This window comes from Seriola dumerili, unplaced genomic scaffold (assembly GCF_002260705.1).
Source record: "Seriola dumerili isolate Sdu_G_001 unplaced genomic scaffold, Sdu_1.0 BDQW01000442.1, whole genome shotgun sequence".
Lineage (NCBI taxonomy): Eukaryota > Metazoa > Chordata > Actinopteri > Carangiformes > Carangidae > Seriola > Seriola dumerili.
The window spans coordinates 1,433,422-1,461,122 of NW_019174697.1; the positions used below are offsets into that span (position 1 = coordinate 1,433,422).

Genomic DNA, 27,701 nt, shown 5'->3' on the forward strand with positions numbered 1-27,701 from the left:
AATAATTTTGAAGAAGCAGAAATGTCATTCAGTAAATGGAGACCACCACACAAGCATATTGTGTGTGTTCAGGAAACATCTGATTCATCTTTCTCTACACACACACACACACACACACACACACACACACATACATATTTAGAATGAGGTTTGCTTCCTTTCTTACACATGCACTACATTATTGATGGTTTCCTATTGAAGGAAGTAGAAACTGTGATCTATCAGTGTTTCCTGTCATACTACCGTCCTCTCCCCTCAATAAAACCAGATGTTCAGCTCAGAAAATGCACTGAGGCACACACACACACACAGCGAGGACCTTTAGGGCAGGTAACTTTTTACACTTTTTTTCCTTGTTGAACATTTGAATGATCACATGCAGTTTTCATGATTTATTGTGACGTTTTGCTGTGAATTCGTGGGTCTGTAGAGCAACAGCTTCATTCTGGAGAATGATTGTCATGTACTCCAACTTGGTGTCAGGTCAACTTGGCAGTGATGAGAGCCAAGCTACTGAAGCATCATACCGGGTGCCTCTCTCACAGCATCGTAATTAAAGTGCATTGCGTTTGCTGATTATTTTACCTGGCACTTCTTCAGTCGTGTATTAAGTAGCAGAGCAAATCCTGCATTGTATAATGAAAGTAATTACTTCTGGATTACACTTAATTAAGTTTATATTTGTGTCAGTTATTGTTGAAGCCCGTATTGAATTGTCGTACATGTTAAAAAGAGGAGGTTATTGGAGTTTCTAGAGTAGGTGGGTATTTGGTGTTCGCTCTGTCCTTGCCATGAACATGACTGATGGCTCTTTGGAGAGCACAGAAACAGATTAGATAGTGGTGGCTGAATTTAGGTTTGTCCTGAGCATAAAGGATGCAGCCAAGGCCACTAACAGCTCTGACTGGAAGTCACAGATATAGGGACAGACAGGCAGGAAATTAGTCACACTCTGGGAAATATATATCCTAGGTTATACATAATTCTGTGCTTGTGTGTGTGTATGTGGTCTTGAGTGACAACTTCAACAAAAGCAGATAACTTTTGAGGAAAACAGGACACACAGGAAAAGGACGGGACACATAGGCCGGGTCAATAACAATATAATATTATCTGTAGAATATATAATACGGCTTTGTCATGCTACTTGGTTTTCTTGTGATACCCTGTTTCCTTATGTCACTGATGTGTTACTGCGCAGAGCCTGGAGGTGCGGTGTAACCGGATCCTGAGGAACATGGAGGCCTCCCTGACAGCCCGGGATCGCGTGGGCATCCAGGATTTTGTTCTCCTGGACGCCTACACAAGTGAGAGTGCTTTCCTGGACAACCTAAGGAAGCGCTTCCACGAGAATCTCATCTACGTGAGTCTTTCCTGTGTGGTTTAATTCTGGATAACCACGCTGCAGTCTTTCTCTTATACTCTAATTAAACTTCATGCCCTCGACCCTCAACCCGACAAGGCCTTAATGCTGCGTTGTTTCTGCTGAATCTGGCACCTTGTGTTGCTGAAACAGCAGCTCCTGTTCTTTTCATTTGCAGAGTGAGCACTCTAAAGGTCACCGCTGTCTGTAAGGTCATGACAACTGATTAACCAAACTTATTGCTTTTGATAAGAGGAACAAAATTACTTATCAGTAGAATGATGCATTCACACTGGACTGCTGGAGGCCTTTTTAATGTCATGTCATCTTTAAGAAAAACTATTATCAAATGTGCAAGAGCTGCAGGCCATGACTTCCTTTCCTTGTCTTTCTCTGCAGACCTACATTGGGACTCTTCTTGTGTCGGTCAACCCATATAAAGAGTTAGACATCTACAGCAAGAAGCAAATGGATACCTACATGGGAGTTAACTTCTTTGAGCTGCCACCTCATATGTGAGATTTCCTTTTACTGTGAACTGTACATTGTCATACAGTTTGTACTATGGATGGGTCTTCTCTATCCTAGATAAATCAGTTCTAACATAAAATAAAACTTTATTATTTATTTATATATTATTCAATTTATTTTTATTATTGCTAGCAAATGATAGCATATATTGTAGCAAAAATAATAAACATCATACATGGTACAGTTCAGCATGTTAGCATTTTCATTGTGAGCATCTTAGCATGATGATGTCAACATTTATTATCAAAGCACCATTGTACCCAATACAGCCTTACAGAGTTGTTAGCATGGCTATAGCTTCTTAGTCTTCTTATAGGTATATTCAGCTTTTAATTGACTGAAACATTAGGAGAAGAAAAGACAGTATGTGATTTTAAAATGTATGTATGTTGGGTGCCATAAACCGCAACGTCCCTGGTTTACATCCAGCGAGGGCCATTTCCCATCTCTCTGTCTCCCTCATTGAGCAGTGTTTAGGATAAAGCTGTTAGCTATGACAAGTAACAAAGTTCTGAATAAGAAGGAGAAACATATTTTATACAGGAGTGTTTAAATTGTTCAGGACAAACATGTAGACGCAAGTTGTAAGATGGCAAAAGTCAAAGTCTGAATGTTAAAATGTGGCTGAATTTGAACCGTCACTGTACTTTCAGTTATGCGCTGGCAGACAACGTCTTCCGCACGATGCTGTCCGAGTTCAACAACCACTTCATCCTGATCTCAGGGGAGAGCGGGGCCGGCAAGACCGAGGCCTCCAAGAAAATCCTTCAGTTCTACGCTGTCAGCTGTCCAAGTACCAGACTCCTGAACAATGTTCGAGACAGACTGCTCCTCTCCAACCCAGTGCTTGAAGTCAGTGACATGATGATATAAGTGCCAAACCTTCTGAGACCATTTTTTTTAGAGAAAAACATGATTTCAAAATCCAGTTTTTATCACCTTTTTTGTTTTATATCTTCCAGGCATTCGGAAATGCCAAAACCCTTAAGAATGACAACTCAAGCCGCTTTGGGAAATACATGGACATCCAGTTCGACCACCAGGTGGACTGAAATATCTTCTTTGTGTTGCATTAAAGTGCAAATCACAAACTAAAGATGATATACCACAGCACAGCAAGACCTTTACGGTTCCCACTGAGCTCAGACTTGAGGTTAAAGATTACCTTTCTCCCTCAGGGTGGTGCAGTCGGTGGCCATATCCTCAGTTACCTGTTGGAGAAGTCCCGTGTGGTCCACCAGAACCACGGAGAGAGAAACTTCCATATCTTCTACCAGCTGGTGGAGGGAGGCGAGGAAGAACTGCTCCGCTGGCTCGGCCTGGAGAGAAACTGCCAGCACTACAGTTATCTGGTGCAGGTCAGTGTAAAAAAAACCAAAACAGACAATACTTAAATTTATCTGGTCTGACAAAAAACCTCTTGACTCACACCTTTTATTGTTTGTCTTCTTCAGGGCGATTGTGCCAAAGTTAGTTCTATCAATGATAAAAGTGACTGGAGGACAGTGAGAAAAGCGCTCTCTGTCATAGAGTTCAGCGAGAGTGACATTGAGGTGAGGTAGAAAAGTAAAGTGCTTTAAACACTCAAACTGGACAAAACTTCATATAAAACTACGCTTGATAACTTTTGCTAGAAATTCATAAACTAGTTTTCTCTCTGGTTGTAACGCAGCACCTGTTTGGAATTATTGCTAGTGTGCTCCACCTGGGAAACATCAAGTTTGAAGCAGATACTCGAGGATATGCCACTCTCAGCCACAACCAGGAGATGCACTGGGTGTCAAAGGTGAGACCCCAAATGAACAGCAGTTTTATGATAGATACTATGGAGGGAATCTGGTGTTGCATGTCAGGTGTTTTGCTTTGCGTTTGCTGTGCAGTTGCTGGGGATTCCTGCTCAGGTGCTACAACAGGGCTTAACCCACAAGAAGATTGAAGCCAGAACAGAAGAGGTGACTTTATACTTTAAAGTCATTTAAAGTATAAAATATGTTTAACTTGTTCATGTTTAATTGCAGTATCCCCCTCATTCTGATGTTCAAGGTATTGAGTCCATTCTCTGTGGAACATGCAGTATACGCCAGGGATGCCCTTGCCAAAGCCATCTATGGCCGCACTTTCAACTGGCTGGTCAACAAGATCAATGAATCTTTGGCAAACCAGGTGAGTTTCTCATCTTGCCCAGCCAGACCTGTCTCATTAATCTCACCCAAATGGAGAGAAAACTGGTGTAACAAGACTTTTCTTTAGGCTTATTTTCTTTCTACATTGTAATTTTATTGGTTTAAAGTAACACCGACATATACAAAACCAGAAAGCATGATTCTGTGTAAATGAAATCCAGGATTCCTCCAGAAAGATGGTGATTGGTCTGCTGGACATCTACGGGTTTGAGGTTTTCAACGTGAACAGGTGAGACCAACGACAAATCAGATTATTCTTCAACACTAAAAGTGTGAAATGAAGGGTCAGATACGGACAGTGCTTATGTTTTATTTCAGCTTCGAGCAGTTTTGCATCAACTATTGCAATGAGAAGCTGCAGCAGCTTTTCATCCAACTGACCCTCAAATCAGAGCAGGACGAGTACGAGATGGAGGGGATTGAAGTAAAAACACTATCCTTCTTTGTATTTTCACGACATTAGTGGCTCACACTGCTACAAATGAAAACTTCAAAAATAAACTTCAATACGATGAAAAAACTATCCTTTTTATATACATAGTGGGAACCAGTGCCATATTTCAACAACAAGATCATTTGTGACCTTGTGGAGGAGAAGTACAGAGGAATCATCTCACTGCTGGTAAAGACGTGACTGAGTCAAAAAGATTTATAATACTGTGCCACAAAAGTGAAACATGGCTGAATTCCTGATGCTCATCCTCTCACGTAGGACGAGGAATGTTTACGCCCTGGCGAAGCCACAGATCTCACCTTTCTGGAGAAGATGGAGTATAAGATTGGTGGACACCCTCATTTTGTCACGTGAGTTCAACACTTTAGCTTTACAGGAAATGCACATTGAATTCACATAGTTGAGGAACATGACCCAGCACATCCCATAACCATAAACATCCTAAAAAGCCACACTAACTATCCCTTTTCCTGCAGACATAAACTTGCAGACCAGAAGACGAGGAAAACACTGGAAAGAGGAGACTTCCGCCTTTTGCACTACGCTGGGGAAGTTACCTATTGTGTTGTTGGTGAGAGATGAAATACTTCCTGACATATTTCTGTACACGTCTTTCCAATGTGACAGTGGCCAAATTATAAAATGTAGTGTAACAGTGGCAGAAGTACAAATCAGAAAACTGTGACGTCAGTTACGCATTAGCTACCATATGCTACTAGTTACATCAAACCAAATAAGGCTGCAGCTGCTTTTTTCCTGATTATTGCTTATGAATTAAATTTTTCATTTGTAAGAGGAAGAATGTGTTGTTGCCAAAAAAAAAAAAAAAAACATAATCTTGAAATTTCAAAACTTCGCTTTGTTCTTTAAACTTTCAGGATTCTTGGACAAAAACAATGATCTCTTGTATCGAAATGGGAAAGAGGTAATTTCACTTCATTTCTATCGTCTAAAAAGTGACACCCATATTATCTTGGTTGGTGAGTCCTTGAATATGAACGCAAATGTATTTAATTCATGGCATTATACAAGTGCACTGTGTTCTCAATATACTGTATGACGTCTCATGTCCTCCACTGCTGCTGCAAAAAAAGCAACATAGAACTGAATGTATATTTAAGACTAATGGAGTATATCTCTAACGTTACATTATTATTTAAGGACGTGTGTTTGACATGTCGGGTAATGACAGAGGTTTCCTTTTCTTCTTAAGGTCATGCGACAGTCCAAAAATGCCATCATCAAGCACTGTTTTCCTTCCACTGAACCCGACAGCAAGAAGAGACCTGAAACTGTAAGAAATGATTCAGATGATGTTCAATGAGCCACTAGTTTCATCATTTACAAAACTACCATAAAGAAACTATTAGTTCTCATTCCTGTAACTCCTCAGGTGGTAACTCAGTTTAAGAGCAGCCTGGTGGGTTTGACAGACATCCTAATGTCCAAAGAGCCCTGGTACGTCCGCTGCATTAAACCCAATGAAGCCAAGCAGCCAGGTGAGGCATTGTGTCCAATAAAAAAAACCCCATGCCGCTGCAAAGAGCCTAGAACTTTAGCCAAGCTAATACTTACACTGTATGTTCAGCTTCCTAGCAGCCGGCACATAGACCAGACACTTTTGACCCATGTGTATCGTGGTGTCTCCTGCAGGACGCTTTGATGACGTGTTGGTGAGACATCAGGTGAAGTACCTGGGGCTGATGGAGCACCTGAGGGTCAGGCGCGCTGGATTCGCTTACCGCCGTAAATATGAGATCTTCCTCCAGAGGTATCTAAGCACACAAACTATTTCTCCGCTTGTTTTCAGTTCAAATTTGGAGGAAGTTACTCTTTTTCTTGCAGATGACATTAAGCGTGTTCTCATTTTTTGTCATGGCTGCTGCTGCTACTGGTATCAAACACACAGCTGTGCGTGAGTGTGCGGTATTCTTCTGTGCTCAGGTATAAGCCTCTGTGTCCAGACACCTGGCCCAACTGGAGAGGTACGGCGGCAGAGGGTGTGCGGCGCCTCGTCAAACACCTGGGCTACAAATCTGATGAGTATAAGATGGGCAGGTAAGCAGATATTAATGGATGGGTGTCACTGACTGTCAATGACGGGTGCTGGTTCATCAAGGAAAGAAATAGAGGATTGATTGTCTCTCTGTCTTTCCCTCAAGGACAAAAATTTTCATCCGCCACCCTAGAACTCTGTTTGCAACAGAAGACGCCTTTCAGGTCTGCAAACATAAGCTAGGTGAGATATTGTTCTGTAAATCAATTTGTAACACTACAGTGAGCATTAAAAACGTATTGAGGGTGAAACCGTCCACTGTTACTGTTGCAGCAACAAGGATTCAGGCCAAGTACAAAGGCTACAGGGTGAAAGGAGACTACATGAAACAGAGAGAAGCTGGTGAGTTGTGATTATGGCAACACGTGGTTATAGGCACAAACTAAAACGTCCTTTCCTTGATTAAATGTAGACATGTCTGTTTGACAAACTTTTAGTCACCTTGTCGTATCTAAACAGCCACGAAGATTGAGAACTGCTGGAGAGGTCTGATGGCCAGGAAGGAGCGAGAAAAGAGAGCGTGGGCTGTCAAGGTCATCAAGAAGTAAGTCACCACAATGAAATCCATTCTGAGGTTTAATGACATGAGAGTTACGGCAGTAAGGTCTTGACCGAACAGCCTGATAGAGTCCATGCTGTGGGGTCACCTGTGTGTTGACTTGTTGTAGGTTCATTAAAGGGTTCATGACCAGAAATCAGCCAGCCTGCATTGACAACAGTGAGTACCTGGCGTATGTGAGACAGAACTACCTCACACGGCTGAGGGAAAACCTTCCCAAAACCGTCCTGGAGAAAGACTCCTGGCTCACCCCGCCGCCTATAATGCATGAGGTAATTTTTCATCTATTTATTTATTTCCACAAACTGCCTCTAGTTCCAAAAGGCTGCACACAGGCAGGTGGTTTTGGCTGATGGCTGTACACTGTAGTGGTGTCAAATCATGTAAAACTGTTTTTTGTGTTGTTTTTTTTTTGTAGGTGTCCCAGATCTTGAAGAAGCTCTACATTCGCCACATGGTACGGAAGTATGTTCGAGGAATTGCTCCACAGAGGAAAGCACAGGTACGATCCACAATCTGTCACGCACAGTGCTTCTATACATAAGTGTAGAAACTGTGATATACGTAGGAAGGATATCCAGTCTATGTTTAAAATAACCTAACCGTCCCCTGTCAACCTAATTCCACAGTTAGAGTTGAAACAGTGCCTCCTACATTTACACATACACTTTACATACAGTTGCTAAGATTTTTGGGGTATTTTGTGCTTTATTTCTTGAAGCATTTTATTGATGACACTTGACACATATATATTTATATATATTACTACAGGTATTGTCATACTTTCCATTTTAACATTGTGTCCATGTTTCCAGCTTCTGTTGAAAGTCCAGACGAGCTCCATGTTCAAAGGAAAGAAAGAAAACTACCCCTTCAGTGTGTGCAGGCCATTCCTGGACACCAGGATCGGTAAGACTGCAGAAGTGTTTTCTTGTCAGAGTGTGTTATCAGGAATATTGTATTTAACTGTTTTACTTCTGTGATTTTGTATGCACAAGTACTGTGCTGTATACTTACAACATGATAAAACACAATAGTTACTGTAGCCTGTTAAGGCTGCAGATGGCAGCAGTACTGTACATTACAGTAGATGAAGAGTTTTTAGATATTGTTAAAAATTGATTATAAACTGCACATTTTCATTAAAAAAATTAAAGAATAAAGTCTGATCATGCATGTTGAGAAACTTTGTGAGGCTGTTAATGGACTACTTTGCACATTGATTAGCAAGTTATAAGGGAATTGCTGAGACATCACGTTATAGTATTCAGTTTGTGAAATCCTCTGTCATGGATTCTCAGTAGTTTGTTATTTTATTAAGGTGCAGAAGACATAAGCATCAAAGTGCTTCAGATGATACGGCATGAGCACATCAAGGTAAGCTTACATTGTAATTTACTTTGCATTAATATCCTTTTTATCCACTCTGAGCATGTGTTTCTTCTGCCCACAGTACAGCGTGCCAGTGGTGAAGTATGACAGGAACGGGTTCAGACCTCGTCTCCGGCAGCTCATCTTCACACAAGAAGCCGCCTACCTTGTGGAAGAGGCCAAGATCAAGCAGCGGATAGACTACAGCTCTCTGAAAGGTGGCGAGTGAGACAATTAGACAAAATGAGCACTATAACCTGGAGGGAGAGCTATACACACTTGCTATTAAATACATGCTTGATTCAAGCTTTAAAAGGTTACACTTCTTCTTATAGGCGTGTCTGTGAGCAACCTGAGCGACAACTTCCTGATCCTTCACGTTACATGTGATGACATCAAGCAGAAGGTATACAGTACACCTATGAGACTGGTGTCTACAGTGGACGATGACATCAAGATAACAAAATCTGAATGTTTCTCTCAGGGGGATCTGGTTCTGCAGTGTGACTACCTGTTTGAGGCCCTGACCAAGCTGTGTGTTGTTACCGACAAGCAGAACTGCATCAAAGTGGTCATGGGCAGGTACAGGATCTGGAATTTATATAGTAAGATTAATTTCAAAGATAGACATCTAAGTGGTAAGAACGATGGGTGAGTCTTAATGTGAAATTGTTATTGTCACTTGTAGTGTGCGATTTGACATCCAGCCCGGCAGAGAGGGGTTTGTGGACTTCAAGAGCGGTCAGGAGTCCATGGTCTACAGGGCCAAGAATGGCCATTTGACGGTGGTGGGTGAAGAGCTCAGACAATATTAAATTATTATTAACGCGACCAACAACTGACCAAGCTCTTTATCTTTTTTAGGAATCGACGAGAACCAAGTCAAGATGATGAAGCCAGTAATGTGGGATAATGCTGCTCCTCGAAGTCTCAGAGTTGCAAATGTTGAATCAACAGCCATGCTCGTTCTATAATCCTGCTCCATGGCTGTTGCCAATAGCTTGTGTTTTATGTCAGCTGAATTTTTACTCAATACAATGAAGTAGATAAGTAGATGCTATTATTTCACAATTACTGCCAATACCTTAGTAGTAGAGAGCCCCGTACATGCTGATATCAGAGCCTAGCCACAGTATCAGAGGCTCTGCTTGTTCCTAATATTCGGATTTTAAATCATCTCCGTGTGAAAAAACTGATTCCAGCTCAGATTCATGGACATTAACCATCCTTATTATGAAGGGAAGCACTTATAATTGTTTTTTTTTGTATTAATTGTATCTGAAATATTGTCCAGATTATAGCAGTAAAGAAAAACATTACATATGAGTGCAGCCATGGACATAATTATGTTTATACCTCACACATGCTGTACCTTTACATTAAAACATGTTACACCACAACGGACTCTGGATATGTTAAGCCTCTGTATTTCTTTTAGTCCAGTGCTGAACAAAAAAAAAAACTGAATGATTTTAAATGGGTTCTTGACAAATAAGTCACTGATATGACACTGTGATGGCAGCAGCTCCCCCTACTGGCCTTTTTTTTTTTATTATTAGTCCCATGAATCATTCATTCATTATCCATATCATTTATCCTTATAGGGTCACGGGGTGGGGTGGGGTGGGGGGGCTGGAGCCAATCCCAGCTGACATTGGGTGAGGGCGGGCTATCCTATGAAACAGTGTTACAGCGCAAATATTGTCCTCCCTCCTCTATTGTCAACCTTCAGTTCAAGAGTTCAACATGCTCAAACTTAGCACTTTAACATACTTGTTAGCTTGTTACTGTGGCAAAAGGCTAAATACACAGTATGGTATATGGTATATCATCATTGTTTATTACTCATCAAGACATGAAGGTTTCTTTTATTTTATGTAGTTTCTCCATATCTTGATAAGTTGTATCTTTGTCTAAATATGATATCTGAATGTAATAGGCCAAGATGAGCATGACAAGGCCACGTAGGTAGTCATGTGAGGTCAGATACAGTTGAAAATGTGATCATAATGTGTGCTGGCTGATGATTACACAGATGTTTGTAACTGACTGTGATAAAAGGGTCAAGGGTTAGGGTTTGGAAAAATGCTGAGTATATAAAGAAGCAGCAGGGAGTGTGTGACAGAGACCGTGGCTTGACAATTTCACTTTGCCAAGATGGAAAGATTTACTGCTGTAATATTTGTCCTTCTGGTTTCATGTATCTGCAGGACATTAGGTAAGTTCCCACAAACTTTAAAATTGTTCAAACTTTACATACATCGTATTCAATCTCTGACATTTGAATTACCCTTACTGCTGTCTTTAGTTTAACCAGCACAGTGAGAGCGTTCCTTTAAATTAAAGCAATCACAAAAGAAATGTAAAAAAATTTGTTAAACATTAAAGCAGGAGATACCTGAATTATTAAGTGGAACATTTTTAATTATATATGGGTAAGTTGAATAATAAAAAAGTAGAACATAAAACTATTTAGATCTCAATTTATCATTCAGAGAGTTAAAGTATAGGTTAAAAAAATTATGTATCATTTAATACAAATTTAATTTCATTGACAGATAAATGGCATTTTAATGTAAGAATGGCAAAAAAAAACTGGTGGCACACTGCAGACTCCACGATTAAGACCTCTTTCTTTTGCACAGGACAGACATGTGAAAGAAACTGTGGGAAAACACTAGACCTCTGTTCATGTCAACCAACGTGCAAGTCTCTGAAGAACTGCTGCACAGACTATAGAGAGTACTGCGTGGCAACCTCTCCATATTCTGGGAGCTCTTTTGGTGGGACAGATTTTATTGTCCTTGATGCAACCTTCAATAAGAGTTCCAACATAGTCTGCAGGTAAGTCTTTCTTTTATACCTTACCTCGCCTATATAACATTTTCTTATATATACACCTTTAAATGACTGATTAAGTGAAATATGTACAATAACTTGTTAGACATTAATAACACTGCACAAAAAAAGAAGAAAAAAGCTTAAAAGAGGAGCTTGCAGGAGGAGCACAAGCACTACTGTTTCCAATGTCAAAAATGAACTTTCATTCTCAAATATACTACTTGTATTAGAGTAAAATCATACAGTTGAAGTACAGTATAAAAACTTGCTGATCAATCCTTTATAATGGCAGGTTCAACAATGAGACCAATACTGTGGGGTATGTGGATGAGAGCAGTAGAGGCCATTGCATTTCCCCACTGCTCTATGAAACAGGATGGATCCCTTTGCACATCTCCTCAGATAATGGCACTACATTCAATAGAGTTGGAGCCTGGCTTTCAGGTACTATAACTTCCTGCATATTCTAATGAGGATTACTTTAAAACACTTTCTCAGAATTTACCAACGTGTTTTTTTTTTATTTGATTCAAATGTGTTGCCACAGTACATACTGGCAAGTTAGATTCCAAGTTCAAGGCGATTCTGGTCAACTCAACAAAATGGCAGTACTATGGCACACCTAATGTTGGAGGCACTCTTGAGATGACTTGGAACACCTCTCTGGTCAGAGCTGAGAGGGTCAATATAGAGCTCTGGGGATACAGGGAGACAGGTGAGTACAACCGCAACATATATACACTTCAGTGGTTAAATGATCATGATTTAGTTGGTGAAAACACTGAATATTTGCAAAATGCTTCTCTGTAGGAGAGCCCTATTCAGTCTCCTGGCACGGTCAGTGGGAGTATCTGTACTCACTCACAAAGGATCAGACCAACAATGGTTCCTTTAGCTTTTTGCCCAAACCAGCAGAAAACGGCTTTTCAAGCTGGGAGCTCGGCGCTCTGCGCGTCAGCCCCAGTACTTACCCTGATGGCATGTGGTATGTACAAGCACTTTCTATATATTATAAATGAGTGTGACCAACATTATTTTTCTTGCAATTGAATTATGGTTTCACAAGATGTAAATCCTCCAAAGTTCATTATGTAGTTGTAAAAAACTGATAATTTACGTCTGATATTTCACCAAAAATGCTCATGTAAATACAAAGAAATCACAAATATAAAAAGTGGTTAACAGCTGTACTTGTTTCATGTAGGAATGTCCAAGCTGCATGGACTGAGGATCACGCTTTAGCTTGGCATCTGGAGGAGAGGTTCAGGCAGGACTCAACAGTTTGGGCCCAGGAGAAATGTTTAGCATGGGACCAGCTGGAAAATCAGCTGCCCAACTTCCTCAGTGAGATCATAGACTGCCCCTGCACCCTGGCTCAAGCGAGAGCAGACACCGGGAGGTTTCATGTAAGTGTGAAGAGTAGCAAGTTCAGGTTTGCCTTCAATCACTCGAAACTGCCTTTAAATAAAGATGTAATGATTAAAAACTGGCGCAAAATATTTGTGAGGTGCTCCAGATTGCGTTATACACATAAAGGCAATAAGAAAGCACAAATGACAGTCTAGCTAGCAGTCAAAGACAAACAGAAGCTGTGTTAGATAAACATGATGGAACTGTATAATTCTAACAAATCAAAGCTGAAACGATAAGACAAAAATACATACAATCAAAAAATGATAAAGATATGGTCATAACAAACCAAGTATCAGACACAGACTTGTGCAGCAGCAGTTCAGTGGATTAGAGAAAAGAGTCATTGCACAAATGACTTAGGTTACCTAATCAACTTCTCAAAAAAAAAAAAGACTTATATCTTGTGCGTGGGCCGAGAGGCACACATGGATCAATACTACACATACTTTGTATTATTATGCCACAGTATAAGATAAAACTGTAATGACCATGTCATTACTTTATGTCTTTATGATAAGTCAGTGGCCCTTGCCTGTTGCTAATGGTCACAGATTATCAGTTCAAAGCCAAGGAGTTCTCTCTCTCGTATAGATCTTATTGCCTTTTATCTTACAAATGACTTGGTGAGGATTGAGAGTGAAGCATTTGTTTATCAACTGCTGTCAAACTGTGGACAAGAAAACTAACTGATTAACCAGTTGGTTGCCTTTGCCTATGCATCTGGACTGGCTTGCACCAGCTATTTGGAAACTCATCACTAAGTTTGTGTGTAAAGTTTAAATTTTAAGTAGTAACCAGTTTCTAAACAGAAATTCAGTTTATACCATTAAACTTAACTAAGTCAAGTCTCTTTAATCTAAACTCACACCAGCATTAGTTCTGTCAGAAGTCTGAGTCAGCTGTGCGACAGTTTGTGTGTAGATATTTAGTAAAGGTAAAAACTAGTTTGTGTCATGCAAAATATTCTTCTCCATAAGTTTTAAGAGCTGGTGCAGGCAATTACTGAGCTGAACATCTGGCCGCCTGTTCACAGAAGCTGTATCTCTTTCCTCAGACTGATTACGGCTGTGACATAGAGAAAGGGAGTGTGTGCACTTACCACCCTGGGAGTGTTCACTGTGTGAGGGCTATACAAGCCAGGTGAGTCCTTGACTGACACCGTTATGAACTTGTTGTCATGATTGGGTTACAACATCATATGTTGATATACTTGATAGTATTGGAGTCAACATTTGCGGCTGATTGTTATCAGTATATCTGAATCTGCAAAGAGGGTACAACCTCCAGTGGCCTCTAACACTTACAGTAGTTAACTTAGATTCAAATGGAGAGATGTGTAAATTCACAGTGAGCAAAACAAAAACTAAGATCTTTTCAGGTTCTGAAGTTATTGGTTATTTATTGCTTAAAATTAGATTTAGAGGACAGGAAAAGCAAACAGCCTCTTTTTGTTCTTTTTGTTTTTGCTGCACTTTGTAGCCTTTAGCCGCCTTTTATTTTATCTGTACCTATAACTTCAATGACAAGCCCACACTGGCCATAACTACCTCACCCTGATAGAATTGGCAGTAAATACCCTACTTGTCCTCTGTGTACTCACTTGCATAACTGTACATAAAATACTGTCTAAAAAAATTCTCAAATTGATTTATGTCACCTGCAACAGTAAAAAGATACCATGAGGAACTGCTGAGACAAAGAGCGCTTGATCATTACTGTATATGAATACCAAAAAATATCAAAACATCCTGTAAGTAAGAGGAAAAATGATTGCGATTCATTGCTTGGTATTGATATGAGTTAATTAAAACTCTAATGTAACTATTTAGTATACAGTGGATTTAATGTAAAAAAAAAAAAAAAAAAAAAATTTAATAAGTGACTTTTTAAACTTAACCATAACTTAATAATAAATGTGCTCTCTTTATTCCAGACTGAGATATCTTAGCAACCATTTAATTTCCCCAAGCATGAATATTAAAGTATTAATGTATGTTAAAATGTCATTTTATCTAATTCTTTGGTTTATTACTAACTACCTGCAAAACCAATCCCATTCCTGAACTTTGTCTTTTTTTTTATTTTTTATTTTTAGCATATTAACATTGTCATTGTGACACTGACTGACAATGTTTCTGGAAATCTCTCGACAGTCCTGTGTATGCAGCAGGACAACAGTGTTGTTATGACAGCACCGGTGCTCAGGTCCTGACAGGAGACTCCATCGGGGGTAGTACTCCAGACCGAGCACACGACTGGGGCTCACCTCCCTACAGGAAACCTCCTCGAATTCCTGGACAGTCCCACTGGGTCTATGACGTCCTCAGCTTCTACTACTGCTGCCTGTGGTCGGACAACTGCAAGTACTACTTCAAACACAGGCCCTCAAGTGACTGCAGGCGTTACCAGTCCCCCAGCTCAGGTGAGTGAACCATTAACCACAGAGGACTTGATGTGCTTTTTAAGATTATCGTTTACTGTCATGTCATAATGTTTTGCATGCAATGCCAGCTGTGGTGTTTGGAGATCCACACTTCATAACATTTGATGGTGTCAGCTACTCCTTCAACGGCAAAGGAGAATACACTTTGGTGACCTCAGCGAAGAGAGGGTTGACCATCCAAGGCAGAACAGAACCTGTGAATGGTGAGCAGTGATCACGAAATGCTGCCAGTAAAGAATGATAACGTAGATGTCTATATATGCAAAACACACTGCTAGTGAACTGTTAACAACAATTCCTTTTCCCTCCATCATTGATCGGCTTCTCTCACCATCAGCAACAATAAAAGCAACGATGTTAACAGCCGTGGCCATGAAGGAAGCATCCTCTGATGTTATTGAGGTGCGGCTCGACAGCGGCCACAGCGGCCTTCAGGTGCTGCAGAATCAAAAAACCCTGTCCTTTGCTGAGCAGAGCTGGATGGACCTGCATGGTGAGACCCTGACTCACCTAACTGCTGCTTACGATGACTGATTTGATTTTACCACTCCCGCTGAAATTTTGCAAAAATACATTTGTGACATTGTGATTTCTCTTTGTGGTCAACCTTTGAATTTGGTGACTCATAACTGGGTGTGAAGATAGTGCAAACAGAACAACAAGAACAGTCACAGCAGTGGCTCTCAACCTTTCCCAACTCCTGGCCCACTTGAAAACCTCAAAAACGGCCCATCCAACCCTATGACAATACGGAGGCCAAATAATTCCTCCTCAGAGCACTTTTTACTTTAATGATAATGATCAAACATTCAGGACTGAACTGAAAGCAGGGTAAACATGTAGGAAGCTCAATTTTTCTTTTATGTTTGAGAGGGGGTCACTTGTCAATTCATCATCTGTCTCTCTTTCCTTCCCTTCCTGTTGCTAACCAGCCATTCATTTTCATACTCCAGTTTTTGCAATGGATTGCACAATCAGGCTGAGATAGCAAACAAGAAAACGATGTGGCAACAACATAAAAATTCCTATCATTAAATTATCACAGTGAAAGGTCTTCATAAAAAAAAACAAAAAACAAAACAAAAAAAAAAAAACAATGAAAGGCGTTTTTAAACATTTGTAATGTTTTAATGGCTCACTTGCAATACCTTTGTGGCCCACCAGTGGGCCCTGGAGTATTGATTTATATTGGCAGTATTGCTATAAGGCACTCTTGTCATCGTTAAGCCCAAGAAACATGGATTGAAATCTTAAGTATTTCTTGATAACATTAAAGAACTGTATTAAAATTATTATGTATTTGATTTCATAGAAAACTCCTCAGCACTATATTATCCCCTCGCCAGCATTATTATCATCATATGTTTTCTGGGCCTCCAGAAAAAGTTCTTGATATAATCTTGTTATGACTTTACTTTGATCAAATCCCTCCTGTAGGTGTGTTTGTGTTTTCTCCTACCTCGGCAAATGTGACCGTGATGTTCCCCACTGGAGCTGGGGTGGAAGTGCGACTGAGAGAGGGAACCATGACAACCACTGTGCTCTTGCCAGAAGTGTTCAGTGGCTCTACTCTGGGATTGTTGGGAAAGATGAATGGTGATGCCAGTGACGACCTCGTCCTCAGCAACGGTCAACTTGTGCAGAACCTCAGCAACCCAGAGGAATTGTTCAACTTTGGGGCAAGCTGTAAGAAATCAATAAGACCTCAGATTATTGGCTCAGAATTCACGTGACGTTTTCATCTGTTGTGAACCTACGTATTTATATATGCTGTACATGTTACACTCACAAGTTTGGGACATAGACTACAGAAGATTATGTTCTCTCACCGAGACTTGGATTATGTGATGGAAACTTGATAAATCACCTACATAATGAGGAACAACATGGTCACCATTTTATTGTGTGAAATGGGAGACTAGCTACAATGAAACAGCTTTAGTAGCTACTGAACAAGAGTAAAGACTTTGGCCATGGTACAGTGATTGACTTCAGTTATTCTGTACTCACAGTAGAAATTATCTTGACTGACTGTGAGTCAGGAAGCTTTAAATGCAGGTCGCAAAAGTTGAAGGACCTTTCGCCCATTTCTTTGTCATACTGCTTCCTGTTAGGGTCATGCCCCCTTCATGTTAGCCTTCCACAGTGGGAAAACACATTTCTCTTTACTGTCTTTTCATGCACAGAACAGGTGCTTATTATACAGTATAATAATAGAAAATCAGGCTCATTTTCAGGAAAAAGTTAGCAGATGATGTTGCTACATTTTTTACTTTAATTGAGGCACTTTTAATGGCATGTAGTAACTGGATGTCTTTCTTTTTGTCTTACAGGGGCGGTATACAACAAATCTGCCTTGTTCACATATGATTCAAAATATCTGCTGGACACATATTATGATGCTCCCAGACATGACCACACTTTTATTCCAGTGTTCTTTGTCCCTGAGACTCCAGATGATCCATTGGACAATCAGGCATCTGAGATATGCTCTGGAGAGGGATCCGAGTTCTGTAGGTATGTGAGGAAAACTTTCATCTACTTAGGAAGTACAGATGAAATGACCGGTCAACTAACAGGAAAATAATTGGAAACTATTTTTTTATTAACTGTTTCAATCATTTTACAAGAAGAAATTGTGAAAAGATGCCAATCGCTCTCTGGGTGCAGCTCTCCTTGCTGTTTTTCTTTGCCATACATTATTTCAAATCAAATATTTGAAGTTTTTGAATTGTTCGTTGAACACAACAATTCATCTGTAGACATCACCTCAACTCTGGGAAATTGCGATGAGCATTTTTTTCCCCACTTTTTTTGGCATGTCATAGACTAAACAATTACTCAAACAAATTACCAGCAGATTAATCAGTAATAAAAGTAGCCTAGTCATTAGTTGAATTCAGACAGAATAAGCTTGATGATGCCACAGTGATGTCATCAGGGTTATCTTGAATAAGACTACAAATTTATAACCTTACCAGGTAAAGAGTCCCTAAAAAAAGAAGAGGAAATGCAGGATATGGTTTATAGAACTTGACCTACACAGGAAATAAAAGTCATGATAACTTGGTTTCTAATGATTTCATTTTCAACCTCATGGAAATTATCATCATTTCTGTTATCAGTGAAATAATTGTGTTGACTACAGCAGCTGATTTCCTGATCATTTCCTCTGTACTGTAGGTATGATATCCTGGTAGGTCGTAGTCCAAGGATGGGAAATGCTACCAGGTTGTCTTTCCAGAGTCACATTTCTCTTGTGGATGATCTAAAGTCAGGTCAGTGTACATGAGGAAAAAGTCTATGAAAATGTCTGGTGTTTTTTATGTACGAGATTTGGTATTTGGTTTCACAGTGTTGGTTATTGTCATACTATGCAGTGGTATCCTGCGGCTGGCTTTCACCGCCAAGTAATGGGAAGAAAGAGGGGACCACATATTTACAAGGAGCTAAGGTTCGGCTTTCCTGTGATGATGGCTACACTCTGAAGGGATCAGCAGAGCGTGTGTGCCAGGAGAACGGCCAGTGGTCTGGAGAGGAGACGAGCTGCGTGGTTCCCAGTACGAATAAATGATAAAATCAATCCCGTCCAAATGATTTTTATCTTCACAAATCATGTGCAAGTGTGTGTGAGTGTGAGTCTCTTTGCGGGCGTGATCTGATCCATCCAATCAGCTCTGAAGTGTGATATGCACAGAAAATTAAATCACTTTCATCGCCTCTTTACCTTTGATGTTGCCACTCAGATTCACTGATGAGACTATTGATTCTAAGAGGAATAAACACAACAAATTGGAAATGAAAAGAATTTAACAATGCAAGATCTCCATGGGTCAACATATGAGGAGGGACACTTTCATAAACCACAAAATAGGCCTATCTTCAACCGATAATTCAGTTTCCTTTCTAGGTTTCTTAGAATCAGAAAATAATAAGGTGAATGAATAGGGTGAAACAAATAAGCAGACACATTCCCACCATGCTAATGCTTTTTGCTCTCTGCATTACTGCAATGACATATTTGTTGAAACTAAAAAAGAGCTGCTTTCTATCACACACGCAAATCTCTTGTTAAAGCAGCCATTTTTCACATTAATAAGACCTTAACACAATCAGTTTTGTTGTAGTTTATCCCACTCCTATGATAAACAGATCCCTTCACATCAGGCCTGTTTGGAAAGCTTTTCTCAACGGTTTAGATTCCTGGAAACAAACCCCTTCAGCTCTTAAGTGACCGATTGTACAAGCCATCAGCCCGAGGGGGTGGCGCTCTTTTTCCAAATCTTAGCTCAACCTTTAATGGCGCTAAATGAGAAGTTAAAGGATCATCCATTAGGGGCAATGAATGTCTGTAGTTGTTGAGATATTTCACTCAAAATCACAAATGCCAACCTCATGGTGGCGCTAAAGGAACCAAACTGGGCAACATGGATAAATGTACCAAATTTAATAATCTATACAATTGCTTCATTTGCTTTCAATCTGGACCCAAGTGGTTGACAACCAGCACACAGACTGATCAGATAGAACTGCATTACCATCCACAGTGGCATGCTGCTAGCATGGCCAAATTTAAGCTTGCCGCATTACTGTGAAGTATTTAAAATGAGGTCCCCAGGACCTTGTAGCATAAGGACGTTCTCTCTTCTGCCTTGTTCCTCTCCACTGGAACAGCTGCATACATACTTTCCATAGGAAATACTGGTGCAACATTTATCCAATATGTGCCACTAACTGGAAAACGATCAAACAACTAAAATACAAATATGAACACCTTCAGGAAGAACATGTGAGAACAATTTTAATGTGAGAACATGCTGGATGTGTTGCGAAATTGGATCAAACGTTTGAGGGGTCCTGGAGGCCTCGATGCCACCAGTTTGATTCTGGTTGGGCACCTTTGTTGCATGTCCTCTCTCTTCCTGTCTAAGTCCACTATCTGGTTGAGGCAAAATGAATAAATTCAATCAATTAATAAATGGTTTTGATTCTGTTGAAAGCTTCTGGTTTCAATACATCTTTGTTTTTTTCAGGTAATATCACAGGAATTGTGGTCGGGTCAGTCCTTGGAGGTGTCGCACTTATTGTTATTATAACAACAATCGTACTCCACTCCAGAAAACAGAAAAGGTGCAGTACAGTTTCTAAAATCTACATTCCTAAAATGAATTCACTCATTTACTTGAAATGAAAAAAGTTTGACAGATGACTGTGTATTTTAGTTTCCCGCTATGAAGTGAAAGTAATTTTTCTCTCTTTCCTGTTCTTATTTTTTTTTTATTTCAGAAAAGCTTCAAGGGAGATGATTAATACCTTCTAACCACTATTTTTGCTTCACTGTGCATGCTCATATCTTCACCTATTGAAAAATGAAAAACTTTAAAATGAAAACATACATAACTAACACTTACATAAGAGATAATAGATACTAGATCATAAGGTTGACAAAAGGTCCCTGCACAGTTAGAGAGTAACTACATGCTACGTCTTCCAAGGCAGAAAAAAAACTTCTGATCACAGCCACAATCACTGCACGGCATTCTGGGCTTAAAATGGCAGATTAGTTTGTATTGTAAAGTGAAAACACATTGTTGATGAAGGTTTGTTGGGTTCATTTTCACAGCAAGTCACAGTAGGCCTTATTCATCTGTATAACAACTGGTCTGTTCAATAAGCTACCAATAACTGATAACAACCCTGTGATACATGGAGCGGAGTCCTACCTGCAGCTATTTAAACACTCCATTATCATTAAAGTCATAGACTGAAAATATCCATAGAGTTTTAAGTGTTTGAGCCACTGAAGAAAAACAAAGTCTTCGGTCTTCAGATCACCTGTGTATGTGCAGGTGACTGTCAAATTAATTGAACACTGCTTTGTATGTACTGTTTGTGTATTAAACTGTTTATTTTTAAATTTGTTGGAAAATAAAGTTATTCTAATACAATAACATTCTGTAGCTTCATATCAGGGTCAATTTTGTGACTCTCTTCCTATTGACCTGAAAGCAGATTACTGCAGTTTATGGAGCATATTAAGACTGTATGATTTTTTTTTCTTATACTGTGCATATAGTATTACAAATCACATGGCAAAGCTAGGGGCGGGGCCCTTCCAAAGCATCACAGGATAAATCTGAGGGGTCATGAGATGATTAATGAGACAGGAAGTTTTGATACATTAATGTCAATTATTATTTCAGACTTTTCTCCAAGTCTGAAGAATTATTTACATGAAACCAGCATTTGGAGAGGAAATGTCTCTTTAGTGGAACCGACAACTTCTCACAGACATATGAAATGCAAGAAAAAGAATGAACTGCTGGTTCAATTTTGAATTACTTCATTACTTCTTCCAACTATTATACAATATGTATCAATTCACTGTAACAATGAAAATAACGCTGAGTCTACCACCACAGGGTCCCAACACACAAAGAAAAAATTTGCTTAGCTGCTGCACTGACATGGCTAACAACAACAACAACAACATCACAACTTACCCCAAAGCAGAGTTCATTAACAGCCGTCTCTCCCACTCCAACCATGACCCTCTGCGTTTACATCATTTCTGCTTGTTTACCTGCAAAATACAAAAGACACAGCAGCACATTGTTATGAATATTTCCTTTTTCAACATTTCCATGCAATAATGACCTCACTCTCCTCAAATTTATGCAAATGATAGCTTCTTTTTAAAACCTCAATTTAAAAACATAAAGGTCTGTCATATTTACTCTGCGCCCGGCACTCTAATGATGGGATTTATGGCCTCTCTAATGAGCTGTTTATCAGATATCAAGGCATTGTATAAGAACAGAAATGTTGTCAGGACACAACAGCTAATAAAAACCAAGTGTGCCAGCTGATTGCACAGTTGTCACTTTGGCTGATACAGCCTGTTGACAGCTTTTGTTTTCTAATACTTTTCCTAATCACTCTAAGCATTACACATGTAGTGATTTAAATTGTAACTCAGACTGATATTCTTATTTCTTCAGCCTGGGACACCACGCAGACAGGTAAGCGTCCAGAGTAAACAGGACGGGAGGCAGGAACTTCAAACATAAATAGAAACTTTAGAGAAGAGAGCAAAAAAACGACAACAAAAAACAAATAGGGGGTCTCTGAATTTATATGAAGCCTCAATCAATCACAGTTAATTAAGCTACTGCTCAGGGATTGCACAGTGCCTATCATTAAAATACCACACAATGTCCAGTTTAAATAGAAATTAAAGAGAAGAAAACAGAGAAAACAACAAAAAAGATAATTATATTACAGCAAAAGGCCCATAGGCCTAAAACCAAACCTTCACATGGGAAAAAACAGTGACAGTCACTGGCAGTCCTATTAAAAATACATATAATATTAAGCTGTGAACAGACACATTTTAGCAACAACATTTTCATTATGGATTTCATTAAAGGAAAAAAGGAAAATACAAGGAGCACCTTGTTTGACAAACAAATACTCTGATATTTATCCAACTGTGTGACAGTGACTGACAATCATATCCTCCACTTCAGGTGCGCATCCTATCTCTAACAGGCAGATTGATCAGATGACTGGGAACTATGATAGAAATAAAAACCACATTGATTATTTGAGTGTTTTTTTTTTTCATTTATTGGCCAACTGAGGTGATTGGTGGCGTATGATATCACAATAATATTTGCCTACCGCAAAACCAAAAAAGTTTGGCGTCCCTCGTGCTGTTGTCTGCACCACGCCGCACTCCGCCGGCCACGGACACGTAGGAGAGAGAAAAAGAGAGCGGTAGCTTCCGTTGTCCCCTAAATAATCTTCCCCAGTGCACCTAAAGGCATCCCCGTGACGTGTAGTTACTTATTCCAACTAGCTGCGTGTTGACGTTGTATGTCTACCGTGTACTGCCCTGGTTAAGACCTTTGACTGATGCTTTGGATGAACGCTGATGGAAAGGCTACAGATATTGCCTCATTAATAAATATCACTCCTCTCCGATGGTAAATAGCTCATTGATTTATTCCTCTACAGCTCGTTTCATTATTTGTACAACATAACACCCATGAGGATGTAGCGCTACATGTAAAATTCCTCACCACCCCTCCACTGCGTCAGTCTTTCAGTCCATCACTTTGTCCTGGATGTAAACTTCTCATTATCCTTATAATATAGAATTATTTGTCCCACATGCTCATCACATGATAATGTTTGTTTGGTCTTGAGTTTTTTTTTTTTTTTTTTCCTTCCTTCTTGGGTTTAGACACCGGCAGTAACTCCCAGAGTTGTTTACTGTGTGACTCTGAATGTACGTGCTGTTCCTTCACATAACACCAGGCTGTGATTTCTATGGACAAAGAGCACCAGTATGTGACAAGACTGCAAAGGCCACTGCTGAATAAGCTGTCCGCTTGCTGCTTCCAGAGTCATTCACCAACAACTTGCCACAGACACTCCAGAGATATAAATACAAATAATTGGCATTATCCTCTCCAGGGCAACGGAGGAGTAACATCCCAGCTCAGGACATACCAAGACACTCTCATCCCTCAGATCACACTTACTGCTGGACAAGTGTTGAATCAGCTGGGTATATAAAGTGTGTGAGTGGAGGATTACCGATGCCAAATCAGCCTTTTCCTCAAACCTTGTGCTCACTTTCTGTTAGTGTTTGAGATTAAAAATACAGCTGCCCTATTCTTTAATGTCCCGGTCATCAATCTAGACTTGTTTGTCAGGGTGGAGCTACAGGCTTTGCAGTCTCAACATCCCTTTCCTTCATTCTGAGCTTACTTTCTAGGATATGGGTGAACAAAATAAAATACTATCTCGTCCCATTTTCCGCCGAGATGTCAGCTGGGATCCTTTCCCAAACTGGACACAGCCGAGCCGTATCTTTGCGCAGGATTTTGGCCTGCCTCCTTTCCTGGAGCCTAGTGATCTGGACTGGATAGACTGGGCGAAGAAGAGACTGGCATCTTTCTCCTGGCCAGGGTATGCACAAACCCCCCTTCTGCCTCCACTCAGAGGTCAGCACCCTGCGGCGATGAACGAAAAGGACCTGAAAAAACTCACAAGCGGAGTGTCAGAGATCCGGACAGGGCAGCACAGCTGGAAGATCAACCTGGATGTCAATCACTTCTCGCCTGAGGAGATTACAATCACAACCAAGGAGGGCTACCTGCAAATATCAGGTACTGCACAAGCTTCTTTGATAAACCATTTGAGATGAATCATGTCATGAAAACTAAGTAATAGCAAGTAGTAAATGGACTGCTATGGATGGACTACTATTTCTACAATGTGTTTTTCTTACTATTTCTGCTTTTCATTTCTAGGAAATCATGAAGAGAGGCAAGATGAGCATGGATTAGTTTCAAGATGCTTCACTCGGAAATATAAGTAGGTTGCCTCTGAGAATATGAAGAATTTCGAGAAATAAATCTATATAATATCACATCTCTGGGTGATTTTGATTTCAGTGTAGCTACTGTATAAGCAACCCTACTAAAGCAAACAAACACTGAACATCTCATGAGGTAAGAGGTCAATAAAGACGCATGATGATAAAGTATCCTGGAGCAACAGTGTGCCACGTATTATCACTTGGTCTGTCAACGGAAAAATATACACACAGAACGTTTTTCTCAGCTACATGCAATGACTGCACTTTACTTGAGTTGATGTGTTCAGTGCTGATAAATATTGTCTTCATGTGTTCAAGGTTGCCGCAGGGGGTGGACTTGCAGCACATCAGTTCATCATTGTCTGGTGATGGAGTCCTGTCAGTAGAGGCTCCTGTTCCTGGGACATCCATCAGCGGCCCGGCCAACGAGCTCGTCATACCCGTTCAGACCAGACAGAGGCAGGACGGTGAAAAGTGAGACCAGCTGAGCAGAACTTGAAACCAGACTCAGATGTAGCCCAAGTTGTGTGTCGCGACCTTAGTAGCACCGACATTAAAAAAAAGAAAAACCAGTTTGTTACAGCTTACTAAATGTGATGTATGTATGTAACAACAGGCTTATTTTCCAGAGATACTGTCTGCCACGGTTAATGCATGATCACCGCTGCAGTGCCTTGTCATAGTTCCTTTTGGTTTTAAAATTAAATGCAAACTCATCAAAGTAAAAACAGAACTGACTTTGAAAATGAGGAATAAGGAAGGAATCATTTTTGCATGGCGAGGCATTTCAAATAGAATATGGGTAGTAGTTTTTCATGCATTTCTAATGTCATCATGTCTTCTGTATAACAGGACAGTATAGCGACAGTGAAGATGTCATATGATCTTGAACAAATGTATTAAACAACTCCTGCCATATAAATAAAAAAGATTGTAATTTTCTTTATTTATTAGCAGATTATAAGATTAGTAGGAACCAGTTAAATTATTATTAGGTTATTTGTTCATCCATTGCTCATCTATACCTGAAATCATGCCCAAAATATTTGTCAAACATACTTGTATTTCCTGTTCATGAGATGGTTTATTCTATAGTATTTATGTCCAAGTTTATTTACTCATGTAGCCTGTCATCAATAGTTTATCTCAATGTCAATATAATCAGCCACAATAGATTTTAACCAATCAGCTGTAAGAGGTTCTTGAAAGATAATTTTTGGGTTCATGTTTTAAATTAAATGGTAAAGTTCCTAAATATGAGACATGTGATGCCAAATGTCTAAGCAAATGAAGCCTAAAGATGAATGAAATAAAGTTATTTGGCAAGTGCGAAGTTACACTGTCATGTACGCAAACGTAAAATGCAGGTGCCATGCTCGGCTGATGAAGGCTGAATCATTCAAAAGTAAGCAGTGACATCTAGTGTTTGTATAGAGTATTGCATGGTGTCCTGTATGCCATCACATGGATGAATGCTATAATGGAAAAAATTGTAAAAAAAAAAAATACAGAAGGTACAATAAAAACACGGAGGAGTTTGTCTGAATTACACTCACAAACATAACAGATTCTGATTATTCAATTGCTTTCTTGGCTTTGTTTGTTGATTATCTAACAAGTTGTCATGAAGTGAAATGGGCAGTTTGATGAGTGATTTAACTGAATAACTAAGTGTATTTGATTTCATTTTAGTATAATTTATAGAATGGCAGTCCACTCATTTGTTCATATTTTTTTACAATAGGAAAATAATAGGAGATGGAGGTTAGATGTTGTTCTAAAAGCAGAGAACCTAACCATGTAACCATCTGTGGCCGAAGTTTCATTCTTTCATTCATTTCTTCCATTTGTTCTTCCTCACCAACAAAGAGGAATCTTCACCCCAATTAACAATTTGTCAGTTTAAATAGAGGAGAGCTTAAAATATTGTGCAATCACCTTGGACAATAGCTTTGGCCAAAAGACCATTAACATGCATTTATTCCACGTTCAACAGTGGCTTTGGGCAACTTGGTGAGTCAAGGCTTTCTCTGCCACAGCCTGATGCTCATCCACAGATGCTTCAAATAGCCTGTTATTCTTCCTCCATCCATCATCAACCTCACAGTCACCAGCAAGAATTAAAGCATGTACACTAAACATTACATCACTGGACCTGTCAGCCCTCAAGCCAAAAAAGCATGCTCAGGAACAGAAGACCCCAACAACTATACAATAATACAGTGGACCTCTTGCAAATACAATTCACAGTATTAAAGTCCATTTTAGAGTGGGTAGGCTATACACTGGTCTGTGACAATATCTCTAAGCTAAATTGGGATTTATGCAGGATAAATTACAGTGATGATTTAAAATATGTAATTTAAGTCTTAAATATTATACAGCGATCAGGAATTAGACTTACAGCCACACAAATGGGAAAAAGTAAAAACCTTCAGAAGAAACTTTAAGCATGATTTCTGCCTAAAGGAAAATTACTTTTTTTTTACTACAAATTTTATTGAGGTGCTGCTGTAGGTGATTGATAGGCAACTGCTAGGTGTGGCTTATAGACTGTCACTAGATATCATCTCTGTGTTTGGACAAGTTGCTATGGTGTCACTAGCTTGTTGCTAGGAGGTTGCTGTGCTGTTTAGAATGTCTGTCTAGGTTGTTAGGGTCTTTCAAGGTAGCTGCTAGCTGGTTGCTAGAGTGTTCTGCAGGGTTGCTCAGGTTGTAATAGGTGGTTGTCTAGTGGTTACTAAGGTATTCATGGCAGTTTCTAGGTGGTTGGCAGGCTGTATGATGCGGTTGCCATAGTAATTCCCTGTGGTTGCTGGGAGTACTGCATGGTTGCTAATGTGTACTTGCAGTAGCCTAATCGTGGAAGTACCAGCAACGGTAGTGGTACAATGAGATACTATTTTCAGCACCATGGAGAGAGACACTAAGTCTGTATTTAAATGTTTGTCTGTTTGTCACTGTCGCCCTCCAGCGGCCACATGAAGCAACGACAGGAACAATAACAGGAAAAAATACTAATGTTTATGCTATATTTATGCTCTCTTTGCTTCATAATTACTGCAAAATACAAGCAATGTTCACAATCCACAGAGG

General features: G+C 39.8%; 3 protein-coding genes across 3 annotated transcripts; all 3 read left to right on the plus strand.

The window, feature by feature from the left end:
- Positions 1 to 305: 305 nt before the first annotated feature.
- On the plus strand, positions 306 to 9,904 carry LOC111234171 (unconventional myosin-Ih-like). The gene is made up of 32 exons (XM_022762122.1): positions 306 to 330; positions 1,202 to 1,363; positions 1,763 to 1,878; positions 2,548 to 2,746; positions 2,857 to 2,937; positions 3,073 to 3,252; positions 3,349 to 3,447; positions 3,567 to 3,680; positions 3,775 to 3,846; positions 3,938 to 4,057; positions 4,239 to 4,306; positions 4,396 to 4,501; positions 4,619 to 4,699; positions 4,790 to 4,881; positions 5,008 to 5,102; positions 5,410 to 5,456; positions 5,745 to 5,825; positions 5,925 to 6,030; positions 6,185 to 6,302; positions 6,476 to 6,589; positions 6,694 to 6,770; positions 6,861 to 6,929; positions 7,047 to 7,131; positions 7,256 to 7,418; positions 7,565 to 7,648; positions 7,962 to 8,055; positions 8,468 to 8,523; positions 8,600 to 8,735; positions 8,853 to 8,923; positions 9,002 to 9,099; positions 9,206 to 9,305; positions 9,382 to 9,904. Exons 2-32 carry the CDS (start codon positions 1,238 to 1,240, stop codon positions 9,406 to 9,408), a joined length of 3,075 nt encoding a protein of 1,024 aa, XP_022617843.1. The 5' UTR covers positions 306 to 330; positions 1,202 to 1,237; the 3' UTR covers positions 9,409 to 9,904.
- A 755-nt stretch (positions 9,905 to 10,659) lies between these two features.
- On the plus strand, positions 10,660 to 20,976 carry LOC111234172 (sushi domain-containing protein 2-like). The gene is made up of 16 exons (XM_022762123.1): positions 10,660 to 10,735; positions 11,163 to 11,361; positions 11,651 to 11,802; positions 11,906 to 12,073; positions 12,169 to 12,343; positions 12,563 to 12,764; positions 13,826 to 13,911; positions 14,925 to 15,193; positions 15,283 to 15,417; positions 15,552 to 15,707; positions 16,652 to 16,900; positions 17,548 to 17,731; positions 18,398 to 18,492; positions 18,595 to 18,774; positions 20,248 to 20,344; positions 20,501 to 20,976. Exons 1-16 carry the CDS (start codon positions 10,675 to 10,677, stop codon positions 20,532 to 20,534), a joined length of 2,442 nt encoding a protein of 813 aa, XP_022617844.1. The 5' UTR covers positions 10,660 to 10,674; the 3' UTR covers positions 20,535 to 20,976.
- A 2,122-nt stretch (positions 20,977 to 23,098) lies between these two features.
- LOC111234199 (heat shock protein beta-1-like) lies at positions 23,099 to 25,936 on the plus strand. Its single transcript, XM_022762161.1, has 4 exons — positions 23,099 to 23,202; positions 23,463 to 24,393; positions 24,538 to 24,601; positions 24,924 to 25,936. The coding sequence occupies exons 2-4, from the start codon at positions 24,003 to 24,005 to the stop codon at positions 25,081 to 25,083; spliced, it is 615 nt and encodes a 204-aa protein (XP_022617882.1). The 5' UTR covers positions 23,099 to 23,202; positions 23,463 to 24,002; the 3' UTR covers positions 25,084 to 25,936.
- The last annotated feature ends 1,765 nt before the right edge of the window (positions 25,937 to 27,701 follow it).